At 56.3% G+C, this 18,136-nt stretch overlaps 1 protein-coding gene across 1 annotated transcript in view; it reads left to right on the top strand.

The window, feature by feature from the left end:
* C2H8orf82 (chromosome 2 C8orf82 homolog) overlaps positions 1–18,136 on the top strand; it is a 37,970-nt gene that overhangs the window by 16,304 nt on the left and 3,530 nt on the right. Inside the window, exon 3 of the mRNA XM_030549480.1 lies at positions 2,289–2,337. Within this exon, the coding sequence (XP_030405340.1) occupies positions 2,289–2,337 (49 nt within the window). The remainder of the gene's footprint in view (positions 1–2,288; positions 2,338–18,136) is intronic.

Here is an 18,136-nt window from a genome sequence, read left to right on the forward strand (position 1 = left end):
TTTTCCTACGATTGTCAGTGGGAACACGGTAGTTGTCAGTGGTGTCGTCATTGTTGTGAAGGAATTCTTGGAGGCAGAGGTAGAAAAAGATTTCTTCTAGCTCTGCACATGTTCGTACGGTATCAGGTTCTGTGATGGGGCAGACGTTCAGTCCCTTGGAGAGGACAGAGAATTCAGCTCTGGTTAGGGGTAGTTCTGATAAACTCATGATGTTGGTGTGTCATGGAGTGCCATGGAGTTTCCTGGGGTGGTTCTGTGTGAGTTGTGAAGTTTGTTATAGTTGGTTCCACTTGTTGTGTTGTGTTGTGTTGTGTTGAATGGCTGTTGTCAGGTTTTTTGTCTGGATTGTGCAGTTGGCTTAAAGTGACAGTTTCCCAGTTGTGCCACCAGATGGTGCTAAAAAGCTACAAATGCACATTACTGTGCCAAAGTCCTCAAATAAGGTGACTAAGTGGAGTTTAATCCCTGCCATGACCCAGGGGGAAGGGGGAGGGTGGCACAGCCCCAGAAGCCAGGGGCTTGGACAGGTGAGGCTGTGTCCATTCTAGCCTGAAAGATGGCGGTGACATCAGCGGGCAGCGTGTGGGGCGGTAGCTTTGCCGAGCGATGTGATCCCAGGGAGGTAGTTGCTGTCAGGTTCAAATACAGGGTCAGGCTGGTGGGGAGATGCACTTGGCCAAGAGGCTGTTGCAATACATTAGCGAGGTGCCTGGGACCCTGTCCCCCTCTAGCAGCTGGGTCCAGCGACTATACGTCCTGCTACGGACTCCCAGCTAATGGAGTTACTCTCCTAGGCCAAGTGGTAGCAGCCTGTGATCTGGCTGGTGTCTGTGCCTGGGTTAGTTACGCTGTGTACGGACTATGGACACACCCTGGGGAGCAGACTCCTCTCCGCCAGGAGGCAGATGGCATCTATTCCTTGTTTCTCTTGGGGGGATTCCTGGGTCCTTGGAGCCAAAAGCAGCTCCCCTCTGCCCCCTTCTGCTCTCCCCTGATTCAGGCGGGTGGCTGCAGCGTTGAGGGAACGCCGGCCAGCCTCCATGAATGCCACCCCTAAAGCAGCCAGGCAGATTGTTGCTGAGCAAACTGCTGTCGTTCCCCTTGCTTGCCAGGGGCTGAGGGCTCCGTCCATGCAGCATCACTGCCAGGAGCAAAGGAGTCGAGGCTGCGCTTTCCGGGCAGGATAGCAGTGTGCTAGCTGTAGGGTCAGCAGGCTGGCCTGCTTTCAAAGCCAAGTGAAACTTACTAATAAGCTCCGTGTGAGTTCTCAATCCTGGGACGCATCAGACCCATGAAACCGTCTGTTTCTGGGCTCAGGAAATACCATCTGGCCCTCTTCCAACCCTCCGGGCTGGCTGTGCCTCTCTAATCTGTTAGCATCGACTGATAATTTTTCCTGCATTAACCGCATATTGCATTAATGGCGAATTAGTCACAGCGAGAGAGATTAGGAGCTGTAATTCGTGCTAAAGAAGGTGTATCGGCCTGCTCTATACATTCACAATCCTGCGCCTTCAGCCTTGGGCTGTTTGTGGCTGCTGCAGAATTGCCCCTTTCTGCTGTGGGGAGTAGGGATGGGTGGCCTCATTCTCAACAAGGCTGAGTGCCCAGAGGACCCACTGATTTCAGTGGGAGACGCAGGTGCTCAGCACATCTGAAAATCCGGCCACTTGTTAGTTCCCACTGATGGAAAGACCCAGGGGAGGGGGCGGCTGCATGGCCGGAACATCAGAGGCCCAGTTCTCTTCACAACCCCAGAGGATACTGGAAACGCCTTGCGACTCCAGTGAGTTACTCGTTCCCTGCAGCTAGGGAGGGGGGTGTTCCAGCAGCGCCGTGTTGATGTGTAAACTGGGATGAGAGGAGCAAATAGTGAGTTGGGATCATTGATCAGATGCGGTGACAACGTGGAGCCGTTGCTCCAAAGCAGAGAAAATGTCCCACCCAGGCGCATGTTGACAACGTGGCAAGGCCAGTAGGTCACACCTGATGTGTATCATATGGAGCCCATTATAGCTTCATCCTCTTTAAGACAGAGAGCTGGCTCACGGAGACTGCAGGTCTGGGCCTGCCGTTCTCCATCGTGATCAAAGGGCAGCACAGAGCTCCACGGACCATGCTTTGCCCATGACGTTGTGCAGGATAGTTGGGCCGTGGACTCCTGGAGCCGCAGACACACAGCTCTGAAATGTCTCCCATGGCCCCTTGGGCACGGTCCTCGGGGGGAGCCCCCTCTGTGCTGTGGCAGGTTGATCTTCACTGTCTCCCTCTCTTGCCTTGTTTTGCAGCTTTTCCTGGACGATGCCAAAGTGAAGAACTTCATCACCTGCTTTAAAGGTAACGCCATCCCTTCTGCACACACTGGGCCCCTGCCCCACACACCCCGATTCTGCTCTCCCTTGTTATTTCTCCAGTGAGGGGAGGATTTCTCTTCCCCCGGCTGGGAACTTGGCACCCACAAGCTAAGCAGGATTGGGTTGGCTCAGCGTTTGGATGGGAGAGCCGTGGGGAAAATCTCCTGTGCCACAGGAAGTAGAGACAGTGAATCCGTAGGGAGTTCTCTCTCCTCAGAATTGTCACTCATCCAATGGGACCCTGTAGCGGTGCTCTCCCCTCTGGGCGGTGCTGACCCAGTGCTCCAGTGAAGCACTCAGGGGCGCTGTGCTGCAGGGCACAGGATGGGGGGCTGAGTGGAGGGGGCTCTCCCCCTGAGTCAGCCTTGGCCCCACTGCCCTAGCATGGTGCTCGGAGATGCCGTGCTATCGAAATTGCCATTTTTAGCCGAGGCATGAAACTCAGCCCTCAAGAGTCCTTGATCAGCTGGGGCCCGTGCGCTCCCTTTCCCACTGCTCTGGGGCGGGCTCTGTCTCCTGACTAGAGGGAGGCGTGGAGAGGGGTGTGCTGAACCTTGCGGTGCCGTCTGGCTCAGCGCCTTCCCCTTGCTGCCTCTTTGGAGTCTCAGCTGTGGCTGAACGGCTGTGATGATGTCAGGCAGCGCTTGGGATGGCCCAGGTGGTTCCTGGGGGCTCGTTGTAAGGACAGGCAGGCATCTGCAATCAGACGATGCTGGCTTCCCAGGATCTCTGGCCACCGCTGCGCTCTGCTGGCCGGAATCCGTCAGACCCGTTGGTTGTGTGAGCATGTTGCCCTCTAGTGGCTGCAGCCCACCAAGGCTGTAAGGCTACTACTGCTGCGCGGGTGTGAGCCTGTCCCAGGCGATCACAGGTAAATCTATATTCTGCTGCACTTCCTAGGCACGGAGACAGCCTGGTGTGGCTTGTGCTGCAGGAGCTGTGGGCTGTGGTGTGAGGGATATAACTCAGCTCAGTTCTCCAGCCCTGCCGCTAATCACTCGAGGGTCCCACTGCAGAAACACAATCTCCCTTGCTGCTCGTAGGAGGGTGTTATTCTGGGCTCTGCCTGCAGGACTCCTGCACTGGCTTCCTCCATGCTCACGGCTGCGATCTGAGCTGCGGTATTCACGAGCACAGGGGCAGAAGGGGAGCAGCCCAGCTGGGATGGTGTAAGTGAGAGCCCCACAGGAACGTTCAGGGCTAAGCCCGGAGATGACTCCTAAAATCCCCTCACTTAGCTCCGCTGCAGGATTTTGATCTTCCTCCGGAGCCGCTCTCATCTCCTTCTCATGCGCTGGTTTTTAAGAGCTGTGTGCGTGATTGTAATCCTTAATCAGGCTCTGGAAGTCACAGCTGGCTGATCACCAGAGACAGCTGGACCCGCGTGTCAGTACAGCAACTCAGCTGCAGGTTAATCCCTGCTCCCCTGCACCAGCAGCTCGCTGGGCCCGGGACAGCAGGTGAGGCGAGAACGTGATTTAAACGGGTTCAGCGGGCGGTTGCCTTGATAGCGGTTCTCGCCCCTCGTAGCCTGGATGAGCACAGAGGGGTTTGGGTCAGTGAAGCCCCTCACGCCATAGTACCATGTTCCCCGTAAATCTGCTACGCGCCACAGTAACCCCACCCCCTCGTCCGAGGCTGCAGCAAATGGCCAGTTAAACCTTAAATGGGGCTTTAAGATCCACCGATATTTTCACATGAGCTGAAAAATGGGATTTAGACTCTAAGTCCCCATAGCCGCTTCCTGCCAATGGCCCTGCTTGGCCTGCCACTGCCACCACTTGGCAACATGCCTCACCAGGCTTCTTGTGAGCCCACTGGGGCCTGGCCCTCTTCTGAATGGGCCGCCTGTCAGCCCCTGCTTGCCGTGCTCGCCGGCCATTACATCAGCTTCCCCACTCCTTAACCACAAGCATAAATGTGAGTCCTAAACCTTCCCCCGCAGAACAGAGCAAACTGCAGCCCCCACAACTTCAAATATGGCTCTGCAGCCACAGACACTACAGGTCCCAGCATGCTATGCAAAGCCTTCATCTGGGTTGCCTTCTTCCCTGGTCAAGATGGAGTGTTGCACCCTGGGACCTGTAGTCTTTTTGCAGGCAATGCTTGTACCCAACCCCTCGCTTGGCAGATCAACCACTGAACTTTTTGCCCTGGGAGCAAAGTCTAGGTGAAGCTTGAGCTCCTGATGTGAAGTGAATTCCCCGGAGGAGGGCGCAGTTCACACTAAGCACTTGTAATTCCCTGTGCATTTTGCACTGTTCCTCAGTAGCAGCCTTTGAACACGCAGACAAATGCACTGGCTGCTCGCACACCCTGCTTGAGTGGCTGCTTGGGATTAGACTTAGAATTTAATTAAAACTTCCCGGGTGCGGGCTTTGAGGGTAGATTCATTCATTAATGGTCGTGAGATGCTGTCATGCTGCTGTGACAGCAGCTCATACAAAAGCCCCATCATCCTTTTAAATAGTGTAGGGAACTTTTGTGCAATGTATCCATTGCCACGACAAATAGTTTTGAGTGAACAGATGAGAGAGAACAGTGATGGGATGGAATATTGCTTGGGGTGAAGCACAAGGGTGTATAGGATGCATGTGTGGGCCGAGCAGGCACTGCTCCTGAAAATCTTTGCCTGAAGGTTAGTCTTTAAGGTGCCACCAGACTCCTTGTTGTTTTCTAAGACACATGCATGCCTGAAGTGAGGCATCCGTAGGGACACGTGTCTCAAAAAGCTCCGGTTACTGCACAAGGTCAGTAACTTAGTGGAAGGATAAGAGAGAACCACAGGAGAATGGGAATGCTGCTTTGCACTTCGAAAGTATCAGCAATTCTAATGCACTTGTGTCACGGAGTCACCGGGCGATGCTCTGGAACTGCTCCCCACCAAGCCAGTCAGGACTTTGGGGAACCTCCTCTCCCTTGGAGCAGACTTGTTCAGGGCAAGAAGCTCACACGGCTTCACCTCCTGGGTCTCTCCTTGGAGCATTCAGCATCCTCTGCCCCTCCGTGCGCTTCCCACAGCGAGTCCACCCCAGCGGGGTCCTGGGGAAGCCACCAGGTTCTGCACCCCCACTTTGCAGTCAGACGTGACTCTCAGCCAGCCAGTAAAACAGAGGTTTATTCGATGACAGGAACAGGGTCTAAAACAGAGCTTGTAGGTACAGCGAACCGGACCCCTCGGCTGGGTCCATTCTGGGGGGGCAGTGAGCCAGACCCTCAGGTCTGCCCTCCACCCTCGACCCCAGCCAGCTCCAGACTAACAACCCCTCCCAGTCCCTCCTCTCTGCTCAGCCCCTTTCCCGGGCCAGGAGGTCACCTGATCCCTTTGTCTCCAACACCTTCAGCTGGCACCTTTGCAGGGGAGGGGCCCAGGCCATCAGTTGCTAGGAGACAGAGTGTCAGGCATTTAGGTGCACTGGCCCTTTGCTCTGCCAGATACTTAAGAACTGCCATGGGGACACTGAGGCACCAACACAGTATTCAGAGAAAACATTAAGAACTTTCCCAGTTCGTCACAACTTGGCACAGGGATTCTGCTCTTCTGGTGGGCAGTGAGGTTACAGCAGTTTTGATTGGTACGTGGCTGTGACATCACCTGAATGGACATGAGCTGGCCAATCAGAACATGCCTTTGGACAATCTGTGTCCCCAGCCATGCCATCAATAGAATTGTTTGCTAAGTTCCATTCAGGTGCCCCGTTCATGCCCGCTGGTGGCAGGAGGGTTACAGAGATGTCACTGCAGGCCAGATCTGCCTTCCAACCTTTTATTACTGATGATGGAGTGCAGGGCCGTCCCTAGGGGGCTGCGGGGCCTAGGGAGGAACTGACAAATCCGTCACTTCCGGGACCGACCTGTCACTTCTGGGACCAACCGCTGCAGGCAGGGGCCTGGAGTGGTTGCCCCAATTCGCCGAACCCTAGGGACGGCTCTGATGGGGTGTGACCCAGATAAAACCCAGCTCAACTCTCAGATCCTGGGGGAGTTTGGGGCTGACTATTAGAAAATCCTCCTGTGACCTGAGCATATCTGATCAGATTAGGGTGATCAAATAGCAAATGTGAAAAATCGGGACAGGGGTGGGGGGTAATAGGAGCCTATATAAGAAAAAGACCCAAAAATCGGGACTGTCCCTATAAAATTGGGAAATCTGGTCACCCTTGATCAGATTAACTGGGACCCTGCCCCAGGCCTTCGGAGGTTGATTTTCAGAGGAGAACAGTATTGTAAACTGGACTCCCTGAAATCTGCACATCCGGTAGTCAGAGCTGCCTTGCTTCCACAAGGCTCCTCCCACCCTAGCTGGCCTGAGGGGTCGTGTTTCGTCTCCTCGTGGGAGCAGGGGGGCTGGAACAGTTTGTATAGTGGGGTGCAAAGAGCCATTGAATCTAACTGTAAACCAGGGTGGGCAAACTTTTTGGCCTGAGGGCCACATCTCGATACGGAAACTGTATGGTGGGGCATGAATGCTGATGAAATTGAGGTTGGGGTGTGGGAGGGGATGAGGGCTCTGGCTGGGGCCCCTGTAGCTCCTATTGGCTGCAGTTCCTGGCCAATGGCAGCTGCGGGGTCGGGGCAGCATGCGGAGCCCCCTGGCTGCCCCAACACATAGGAGCCAGAGTGGGGACATGCCACTGCTTCCAGGAGCTGTGTGGAGTGGAGCAGGCCCCAGACCCCGCTCCCTGGCAGGAACTCGAGGGACGGATTAAAACGTCTGAAGCGCTGGATGTGGCCCCGGGCTGTAGTTTGCTCACTGCTGTAAATCCTGTATATGATGGAAACCACTTTAAGCCAGGGGGTGCTGCAGCCCCCTGCACCCCTAGTTCCAGCACCTAGGTGTGAGAGGAGCAACTCCTCTAGCAAAGTTTATGACCCACTATGCGTTTAAAGGTCCTGGACCAAGTTCATCCCTGCGGTGATCACTGACTTATAAGGGGGACAGATTTTGTCCCTTCTCTTCAAGTGACTGAAAACGGCAGGAGATAAATTGTGCCATTCACTGAGGTTCCAACAGCTGCTGTGTGTTATTGAGGGCAGCACACGGGGATGTGAACCTCAGGCCTCGAAGCTACAAATGACTCTCCTCTGAGTCTCCCTCCCCCAGAGCCACCTCTTTTGCATGGGATCACAGTTGCCTGTGCTTTGACTAGAGGGGGGCAGCCCCTGAGATGACAGACCCCAGCATGCGACATTCCCGCGTGAGCTGAGTTGCCGGGCGCGTGCCGGAACTCACCATCTCTGTGAAGCCGGTGTTGGTAACAGTAAGGCAGTGCCAGGCAGCAGTGTGTGTGCCGGGTCTGACTGCGTGTCTCCCTCCCCACCCCACCACACCCCACCGGGATCAAAGAAATGGGGAAAACCCTGTTCTGGCTCTAGGGCTCCCCCCTCTCCACCCCATATGCCAGGCTGGATCCTTTTCACAGCTCCAGGCGCAGGCTAAGCCCAGTGAGAGGCAACCACAAGGCTGCTGGAAACACACTGTACTTAACAATACCCAGCTCTTGCACGGTGCATCTCATCAGCAGAGCAAGCGCTTTTCAAAGGAGCTGAGCATCATTATCCTCATGTGACAGATGGGGAAACTGAGGCCCAAGGAGGGGTAGTGAGTTGGCCAAGGTCATCTGGCAGATCAATGGCAGAGCAAGGAATAGAGCCCAGGTCTCCTGAGTCCCACCCAGTGCCCTCTCCTGATGGCCATGATCTCAGTACAATGGCACACGGGCTTCCCCTGGCACCTGCAGTTCTTGCTCCATAGCAGGGTGAGAGCAGCCTGGTCTTGGCCATTCATCTCGACCCCTTTCACTTTGCGGGCTGCTTCCTAATGAGCAAGGGTAAAAGCCAGGCTTCACCCAACTGCTCCTCAGTTTCCCCAGGACGGCTGTGGGGCATCACTCACTGTCTGTAGAGTCTCACGAGCTGCAGATGAAAAGGACTTCCCCTACATGAAGATGCAACAACCCCTGTGAGGGCAGGTGAAGGATATTAGGGGTTGCTTTGCCTGCTGGTGGAATGCAGCAGCTGTTAACAGGGCAGGCTAATGGGCCCAAGACCGACTTGGGGGGGGGGGAGCACCCCTTATTGAGTCACACACCCTGCTCCTTGCAGCACATCGTCCCGAGCGTCCTGATGGGATTTTGGGTCATTGCTGAGTCAGGGGGAAGTGCTGGCTACTGAATCAGCACCACTTCCTGTCACATTGACATATTCCTCGGAAATCTCCCATCCCAGAGTTTGGCCTGGTCTAACCCTGCTTAATGCAAGATCTGATTCCTAAAAGTTAGAGACTAGGGGAGTGAATAGGTCTGTCCCACTGCTGCCAACGCCCAGGGTCTCCTGGCTGCAGGCACCACTAGCCCTCTGACTGTCCAGCAACTGGCGCCATCTTTCTTGAGCTCCAGCTCCATCTCGGTCCATCCCAGTCCGTGTTCCTTTAAAAACTGTTTGCAATTCAGTCTTTCTCCAGTAGCAGATTCTCTAGCAAACACAGCATAATGCCTTTTGCATATTTCTTTCATTTGCACAATTACAGGGATTCAGCTCTTGCTATTAATAACTTCTGTTCACTTCTCCCCTACGTGTTAAAACCTCTGAGCCTTCTGCCTGTTTAGCTCTCTCTACATCATTGAGTGAAGAGGCAGTAGAGGGTGAGTGGCTGCTGTTGACTTCTCCTCACTGTATTTTAGGGGAACAATCAGCCACAATATGTCCACCCCGTTCCTGGCGCCGCTCTGAAAGAAAGCTGTTAAATTGCTTGATAAAGGAGGTGAGGCGAAACAAAGGAATAAAATACACCATTAGCTAACAAAAATGGATCCACACAGCAGGGTATAAACTAATAAGTACTGGGAAGTAATTTGCTTTTGCCAAATGACTTCTCCCTGAGCTGCAGGTTTCCCATAAGCTCTCAGCAGCTCTAGCAGACACAGTAGGGGCAGAGGCAGCGTTGCTGCTAAATAGTATTTTAAAGGTGATTTGTGAATGCCTAACTGCTGTAGGACACAATTCACTGGGCAGACAGGCAGCTGTGACTTTTATTATTTCATTATCTTTGTTACATAAAACTAACCTGAAAATGCATCTCGTGAGCTTGTGCCCCTTGAAAGATCCGTGAGCGGCAAAGCTGGCCAGCATTGGCATGGGGCTTCTCTCCAGGAACAGCCCGGCAGCAGTGGGGGTGTTTAATGGGCAGACGTTCCCTGGCCAAAATCAGCTGCTTCCCCGTGATCAGCGAGAGTCCTCCGCCAAAGGAGAGTCCCCTGTCCTGCCTGCCTGCCGATGTGACTTGCTGTCACCCCTCCTTTGCACGCACACTTCCCTGAGCTACCGTCGGAGCCTGGTTGTGCCGGTTTAGATGTCTGGCGTGACTCTGAGGGCCCTGGAGTTACTCTGGATGTCGGGGGGGGGGGAGGAATTGAGAGGGGAATCTGGCCAGAGTTCTTGGGAAGCATGGTGGGCAGCACATAGGTTTCAGCAAGCGACTTGGAAAACAGGGCGACTTGCATCTCATCATAGGATTCGGGCGTCCTGGTAGGTTTCCTTCAGCCCATTCTCCATGGGTCAGTGCAAGATCAGTCCCTGTTGATTCACCAGCACTTTACCCAGTTCAAAATGTCCCAAACTCCTTCCTTTGGGCAACTGTTCCGCAGTTCAACAGGCCTTGGTGTGAGGGAGCGCTTCTGTTCGGCACGGCAGGAAGGAGGGTCTGGTGGCTAAGGTGTGCACCTGTGTCGCAGTGTCACTGGACAAGTCCCTGAGTCTCTGTGGGTCTGTACCCCATTTGTAAAATGGAGGTAACTGCACTCCCCTCAGAGTGACCAGACAGCAAGTGTGAAAAAGCAGACTGTAAATTCCTCGAGGAGGCGGCTGTCTCCTTGTATCACATGTTCAGCCCCAAACCCAACTTGAGTCCAATCCAGGTCTCTGGCTGCCATTGTAATACATGCGCTAAATAATGACTGGCCCACACGTCTTCTCGTCTATCCCCTTGCACCACCCTCGAGAACTCTTCTCTCTTGTTAGGGGTTGCACCTTTTAAACCCTGTGGGGAATATTTCCAGCCCTGACCTCTGGGGCTTCCAGTTTTTAAGCCAGTTGTGTTGGTTTTCAGGAATATGTGAGATCTTGGCAACAGATTTAAAACCAAATGAGAACTAGCCTCTGACAAATGGAGGGGGCTGTGCTAGGGGGGCAATGCTGGTGAATGAGTGTGTGGCTCATTTCCTGTAGCGGTCTCCGTGTGTGAAGCGCTTCCCAAAGACAAAAGGGCCCTATTGGAGAAGATGCGAGCTGAGGGGCACAACGTGCGAGGGATGTGATCTAGGTGGCCTTGGTCACTCAAGTTAACACTAGGGTTTTTTTCGTGAGCTGGCGAGGTTCTCCCCAGGCAGCCCCAGCCTCCCTATAAGCAGCCAGTTAGTTTCTTGTAGGCCCCAAGAATGGCATGCAGAGAGGACGTGGCCCTGCCCTGCAGAGGAGCTCGGGAAGGATGTTCCATGCAGAGGGAGTGGGACAGGATAGACAAAGGTCCTTCTAGAAGGAGTTTCTAAACGAGGCCTTGAGACTTGGACAAGTGGGTAGCGTGATTGGAGGGCAAGTGTGAAAAATCTGGACCAGTTTTTGGGCGGGGTAGAGTTGCATATAAAAGACATAGTCCCCAATACCGGGACATTCAGTCACCCTAAGAGTGGAGAAGAAAGGGAGAGATGCAGAAGGAGACAAGAGTGGGGGGGCTGAGGAGGAGACAGTTCTTCTTCGAGTGATTGCTCACATCCATTCCAGTTAGGTGTGCGCGCCGCGCGTGCACGTTCGTCGGAAACTTTTTTACCCTAGCAACTCCAGTGGGCCGGCAGGTCGCCCCCTAGAGTGGCGCCACCATGGCGCTCTATATATACCCCCGCCGGCCCGCCCGCTCCTCAGTTCCTTCTTACCGCCGTGTCGGTCGTTGGAACTGTGGAGCGCGGCATAGCTGTCCTCCACGTCCCTAGCTCTCCTAGTTTCTATCGCTTATCTCTAGTTCCATATAGTTGTTAATTAGTATTGTTAAGTAGATAGTTTAGTAAATAGTTGTTAAGTAGTTCTTTGCCGGGGGCTTAGCCCTTCCCGGCACCCGGCGCCAGGCTCATGCCTGTTTCGCCAGGCTTCAAGCAGTGTGCGGCCTGCAAGAAGCCCATGCCTACCAGCGATCCCCACGAAGCGTGCCTGAAGTGCCTCGGGGAATCGCACAGATCTGACAAGTGCCGCATCTGTAAGGCTTTTAAGCCGAGGACAAAAAAGGAGAGGGATCAGAGGCTCCGAACTCTCCTAATGGAGGCGGCACTTGACCCGTCGTCTTCGCAGACCGTGGTTTCGGCACCGGCACCGGATCGCTCCGGCACCGAGAAGACTCCCCGGCACCGACCTTCTCCGGCAACGGAATCAGAGCCTAGGCCGTCGAAGTCTGATACTCCGGCCAGGCAGACCCGGCTTGAGCGCCCGGCCTCGACATCGGCCGCGGCGCCGCCGGCACCGTCAGCACCGTTGACTCCGGGCCCGGCGGGTCCGTTGAGTCCGGTGCCGCCGAGCTCCCCCATGAGATCTGGGGTTGAGATAGTGGTCCCATCCACTCCGGAGACCTTCGCCTCGGCTCGGGACCTTATTGCCCTGACTGAGCCCACTCGGCTGCCACCCCCGGTACCTCCGGTGCGGGTTGTGTCCAGAGGCAAGCCCATGCTGTCGGCGCCGCCCAGAGACAGTCGTTCGCCATCCAGGTCCCGACGTCTTGGGCGCTCCAGATCCCGACGCCGCTCGCAGTCCCGGCACCGCTCCCCTCAGCGATACCGGTCGCACTCGCGGCAACGGTCGGCATCGAGACGGTCGCGGTCAGGCTCCAGTCGGCGTCACCGGCACCGCGACTCCAGGAGCAGGTCCCGACGCTACTCGCCGCACCGGTCGACCTCCCGGCACCGAGCTGGTGGCAGGTCCCAGTCTCGGTCGACCTCCCGGCGCCGAGCTGGTGGTAGGTCCCGGTCGACCTCCCGGCACCGAGCTGGGGGTAGGTCCCGGTCGACCTCCCGGCACCGAGCTGGTGGCAGGTCCCGCTACCGAAGCGGCACCCGGTACCGATCAGGATCCCGGCACCGTGATAGATCCCGATCCCGGTCCCGGTCCCGGCACCGATATGACTCCCGGCACCGGTCCCCGGCACCGACACGATCCTCCGTGCCAGCCCGCGCGGACCCATACCATCCGGGGTCGGCCCCGCCGTGGCCCTCGAGACAGCCGTCCGTATCTTCTCAGACGGACAGTGGGTATGCGCTCGGCACCGACCGGCAGGCGGCGCTGTTCGGGGATCCGCCGCTGCAAGACCAAGGCCCACAACAGTGGGGATTCTGGACACCCTGGGCATACCATCAGGCCCAGGGCCCCCAGCAGCTCCCTGCCAGACCGGCGACTGCGGAGCGTAGGGCCCCTGAAGCCTCCTTGTCTCGCCCCCCTCCCTCCCCGGAAGGGGAGGAAGGGTCCAAACAGCAGGACTCCGCTGTGGCTCCGGAAGGCAGAGGCGAGGGCTGAGGATGACCCTCAGTTGGACACTATCGTGCCTGGGGTCTCCTCATCCTCCTCCCCGGATGAGGCGGTGGCGGGTACCTCCTCCAACAGTCCCCTCCCGCTGGATCTCAGGGCGCACCAGGACCTCCTCAGGCGTTTGGCTCAAAACCTGAGTCTGCAAGCAGAGGAGGTCTCGGAGATAGAGGACCCAATTGTCACCATCCTCTCTTCCGATGCTCCCACCAGGGTCGCCCTGCCCTTCATACGGACCATCCAGGCCAACGCCAATACTATCTGGCAGTCCCCGGCCTCCATCCCTCCGACAGCGAAAGGAGTCGAGAGGAAGTACATGGCCCCTTCTAAGGGGTACGAATATTTACATGTTCACCCGACTCCCGGTTCACTGGTAGTACAATCGGTGAACGATAGGGAGCGTCACGGCCAGGAGGCTCCGGCCCCCAAGTCCAGAGAGGCCAGGCGGATGGACCTCCTTGGCCGTAAGGTGTATTCGGCTGGGGCGCTGCAGCTCAGGGTCTCTAACCAGCAGGCCCTGCTGAGCAGATACGCCTTTAACTCCTGGGTGGCAGTGGACAAATTTAAGGAGCTGCTGCCACAGGATGCTCGCCAAGAGTTTACGGCCATCCTGGACGAAGGCAAGAAGGTCGCGCGCACGGCCTTACAAGCCTCCTTGGACGCTGCGGACTCGGCTGCCCGTACCCTCGCGTCAGGAGTTACGATGCGTCGCATCTCCTGGCTGCAGGTTTCCGGCCTTCCACCGGAGCTCCAGCACACGATACAGGACCTTCCTTTCGAAGGCCAGGGCCTGTTTTCCGATAAGACAGACCCCAGACTTAAGAGTCTAAAGGACAACCGGGTCATTGCGCGGTCCCTCGGGATGCACACCCCCGTGACACAGCGTAGACCCTTTAGGCCGCAACAACAGCAGCACCGTAGGCCGTTTTCCCAGTTCCGCCAGCGGCAGGACCTTTACAGGCGCCGCGGCAGGAACGGCAGGCGCAGGCAGTCTGGGAACCAAGGGGGGCAGAACCAAGGCTCCTCGAAACCCCCGCCTGGTCCTAAGCCTTCATTTTGAAGGTGCGCCCGAGGGCGCGGTAACAGTTTCCCTTATGGATCCTTTCCCCCCGTTTTCAAGCCGCCTTTCGTTTTTCCTCCCGGCGTGGTCCCAAATAACATCGGACCGCTGGGTCTTAAGCCTGGTGCAGACGGGATACCGCCTGCAGTTTGTTTCGTCTCCTCCTTCCCGCCCTCCTTCCTCGTCCCTCTTCAGGGACCCCTCTCACGAGCAATTCCTTCGACAGGAGGTGCAGACGCTCCTCAGCAAAGGAGCTATAGAGGCGGTTCCGGAGAACGAGAAAGGCAAGGGGTTTTATTCCCGCTACTTTCTGATCCCCAAGGCCAAGGGGGGCCTCAGGCCTATCCTCGACCTGCGAGAACTCAACAAATACCTCGTGAAGTTGAAGTTCCGCATGGTATCCCTGGGGACCATTATTCCATCCCTGGATCCGGGAGACTGGTACGCCGCCCTCGACATGCAGGACGCGTATTTCCACATTGCCATTTGGCCGCGCCACAGACGCTTTCTCCGCTTCGTTGTGGGGGCTCTTCATTATCAGTTTGCAGTCCTCCCATTCGGCCTGTCCACGGCCCCGAGGGTGTTTACAAAATGCATGGCAGTTGTCGTGGCGCATCTTCGGCGCAACCGTATCCACGTGTTCCCTTATCTGGACGACTGGTTGATTCGGGGCACGTCGGAACAACAGGTCAGCAGCCATGTCCGCCTGATCACCGCCATATTTGCAAGTCTGGGCCTCCTGATAAACACAGACAAGTCCACTCTGAGGCCCACGCAGAAGGTGGAATTTATCGGGGCGGTCTTGGATGCCACTGTGGGCAGAGCCTCGCTACCTCTGCAACGGTTCCAGACCATGGCGGCGATCGTTCAACGTTTGCGGTCAGCCCCGTTGACGTCAGTGAGGACATGTCTAACCCTGTTAGGCCACATGGCGGCGTGCACTTTTGTGACCGGCTACGCTCGGCTCCACATGAGGCCTCTCCAGCTGTGGCTTATCAGCCGTTACAGGCCGCAAAGGCAACCTTTAGACATGTTAGTCACAATTCCCCAGAAGGTCTTAGATTCTCTCGGCTGGTGGTTGGACCAGTCCGTATTATGTGCGGGTCTTCCCTTTCACCCCTCTCAGCCATCGGTATCCCTGACAACGGATGCCTCAGATCTGGGCTGGGGGGCCCACCTAGGGACCCTGCGGACACAGGGCCTGTGGTCCCAGGAGGAGGTGGGGCTCCACATCAACATACGGGAGTTGAGAGCGGTCCGCCTTGCTTGTCAAGCGTTTTGTCATCAGCTTCAGGGTCGTTGTGTCGCCGTGTTTACGGACAACACGACGACGATGTACTATATCAACAAGCAGGGCGGCACCAGGTCCTCCTCCCTGTGCCACGAGGCGATACGTCTCTGGGACTTTTGCGTAGCCCACTCCATTCACCTCAGGGCTTCCTTCCTCCCTGGAGTACGGAACACTCTGGCAGATCGATTGAGCAGATCCTTCCTGTCACACGAGTGGTCCCTTCGCCCGGATGTCGCTCTCTCCATTTTCCGGAGGTGGGGTTATCCCCGGGTGGACCTCTTCGCGTCCAAGGGGAACAGGAAGTGCCCAGCGTTCTGCTCCTTTCAGGGCAGGGAGCCGGGGTCGATAGCGGATGCCTTCCTCATCCAGTGGTCGACCCACCTGTACTATGCATTTCCCCCGTTCCCTCTGGTCCACAAGGTCCTCCTGAAGGTGCGCAGGGACAGGGCGCTCGTGATCATGGTGGCCCCGGCGTGGCCCAGGCAGCACTGGTACACCATGCTGCTGGACTTGGCCATAGCCGACCCAGTTCCCCTGCCCCTTCATCCGGACCTGATTACCCAGGACCACGGGACCCTCTGTCACCCAGACCTGCAGTCGCTGCACCTGGCGGCCTGGCTCCTGCGTGGCTGACTGGCTCAGAGCTGCGCTGCTCTACGCCCGTGAGAGAGGTGCTCTTGAGCAGCAGGAAACCGTCCACAAGAGCCACATATTCAGCGAAATGGAAGCGCTTCTCCTGTTGGTGCGTAGAGAGAAATCTCCGCCCTATGGAAGTTTCGGTTTCCGAAATATTAGACTACGTTTTGTCCCTCAAAGGGCAAGGTCTGGCTTTATCGTCATTGCGAGTCCACCTAGCAGCTATCTCCACCTTTCACCCGGGTGTGGACGGTCGCTCCGTTTTTTCTCACCCGACGGTGTCGAGATTCCTTAAAGGGCTGGAACGTTTATTCCCTAACGTCCGTCCCCCTGCCCCAACCTGGGATCTTAACCTGGTGTTGTCCCGGCTCATGGGACCCCCCTTTGAGCCGTTAGCTACTTGCTCCCTGCTCTACCTCTCTTGGAAAACTGCCTTTCTAGTGGCTATCACCTCAGCTAGACGGGTGTCGGAGCTCCGAGCTCTGGTGGTAGACCCTCCATATACGGTCTTCCACAAGGATAAGGTGCAGCTGAGGCCACACCCTGCTTTTCTGCCCAAGGTGGTCTCAGCCTTTCATATCAACCAAGAGATTTTCCTTCCGGTTTTTTTCCCAAAACCTCACTCCTCAGGCAGGGAGCAGCAGCTCCACTCGCTGGATGTCCGTAGGGCTCTCGCGTTCTACATAGAGAGGACTAAGCCCTTCCGAAAATCCCCCCAACTTTTCGTGGCGGTAGCAGATCGTATGAAAGGTCTTCCTATCTCCTCCCAGAGGATATCCTCTTGGGTTACGTCCTGTATCAGGACTTGTTATGACTTGGCCCATGTCCCTATGGGCCGTGTGACTGCGCATTCTACCAGGGCGCAGGCGTCGTCGCTGGCTTTCCTAACCCGTGTGCCCATCCAGGAAATCTGTCGGGCAGCGACCTGGTCATCGGTCCACACCTTTGCTTCCCACTACGCCCTGGTCCAGCAGTCGAGGGAGGATGCGGCCTTCGGAACTGCAGTGCTCCGGGCCGCGACTTCTCACTCCGACCCCACCGCCTAGGTATGGCTTGGGAGTCACCTAACTGGAATGGATGTGAGCAATCACTCGAAGAAGAAAAGACGGTTACTCACCTTTGTAACTGTTGTTCTTCGAGATGTGTTGCTCACATCCATTCCACACCCGCCCTCCTTCCCCACTGTCGGAGTAGCCGGCAAGAAGGAACTGAGGAGCGGGCGGGCCGGCGGGGGTATATATAGAGCGCCATGGTGGCGCCACTCTAGGGGGCGACCTGCCGGCCCACTGGAGTTGCTAGGGTAAAAAAGTTTCCGACGAACGTGCACGCGCGGCGCGCACACCTAACTGGAATGGATGTGAGCAACACATCTCGAAGAACAACAGTTACAAAGGTGAGTAACCGTCTTTTCTGCTCCGCGCTGAAAACAGAGCCAAGGAGTTTGGATTTCATATGGGGAGGAAGGGGGAGCCATTGGAGGGATTCAAGGAGAGGGGTGAAATGATGAAATGGAGGAGCAAAGAACATGGTCTTCTGTCCCTTTCTCTTCCCTGCTTCCTGGCCACAGAGCAAAGCCGTGAAACTGACCAGAACTTGCATGTTTCACTTTGCCCACCTAGGGGGATAAGTGGGAGTCTGGCAAGAGAGGCATGCTCAGTGCCAGGCTGGCCTCATGCCGCTCCGGTGCCACTCGGGAGTGCCCCAGGAGGTTCCCGCTCCGTTGGGTATCAAGCCACCCAGGGAGAGAGGGCTGACGGGGCCCCTTGGCTCTAAAGATCGCGCTGACAATGAAGGGCTCGTAGCAGAGTGTCCAGAGAGCTGTAGGTGGCTGGTAACAGCAAGGGCTGATTCCTTACCCCCATACAGCCCAGAGCAGCCCGTCAGAAGAGTGCTGGAGATGCGCTGCGTGCGGTCAGCAGAGATATGAATGTGGAGGCCTTTTAGAGATGGGAATTAATCAGGAGTGATGTTTCCCGGAGTAGCTCTGCTGCTGCCTCCCAATTAGCCTGCCAGAGCTCTGGGGATGGAAGGGGCCAGGTGCAGCTTTGCTAATTTCCAAGGGAGACATTGCTTAAAGGCCTGTAGCTGCATTGCAATAACAGGCAGTGGGGAGGAGGATGCTCCCTGAATCAGAACAGCGCGTCTCCAGGAGCAGATCAATCAGCAGGCCTGTGCGAGGCCAGGGAGCCGTGGCCTCCGTCCTCCTCAGCGTACACTTTGGGCTGGGTTTGGAGTGAA

This window comes from Gopherus evgoodei, chromosome 2 (genome assembly GCF_007399415.2).
Source record: "Gopherus evgoodei ecotype Sinaloan lineage chromosome 2, rGopEvg1_v1.p, whole genome shotgun sequence".
NCBI lineage: Eukaryota > Metazoa > Chordata > Testudines > Testudinidae > Gopherus > Gopherus evgoodei.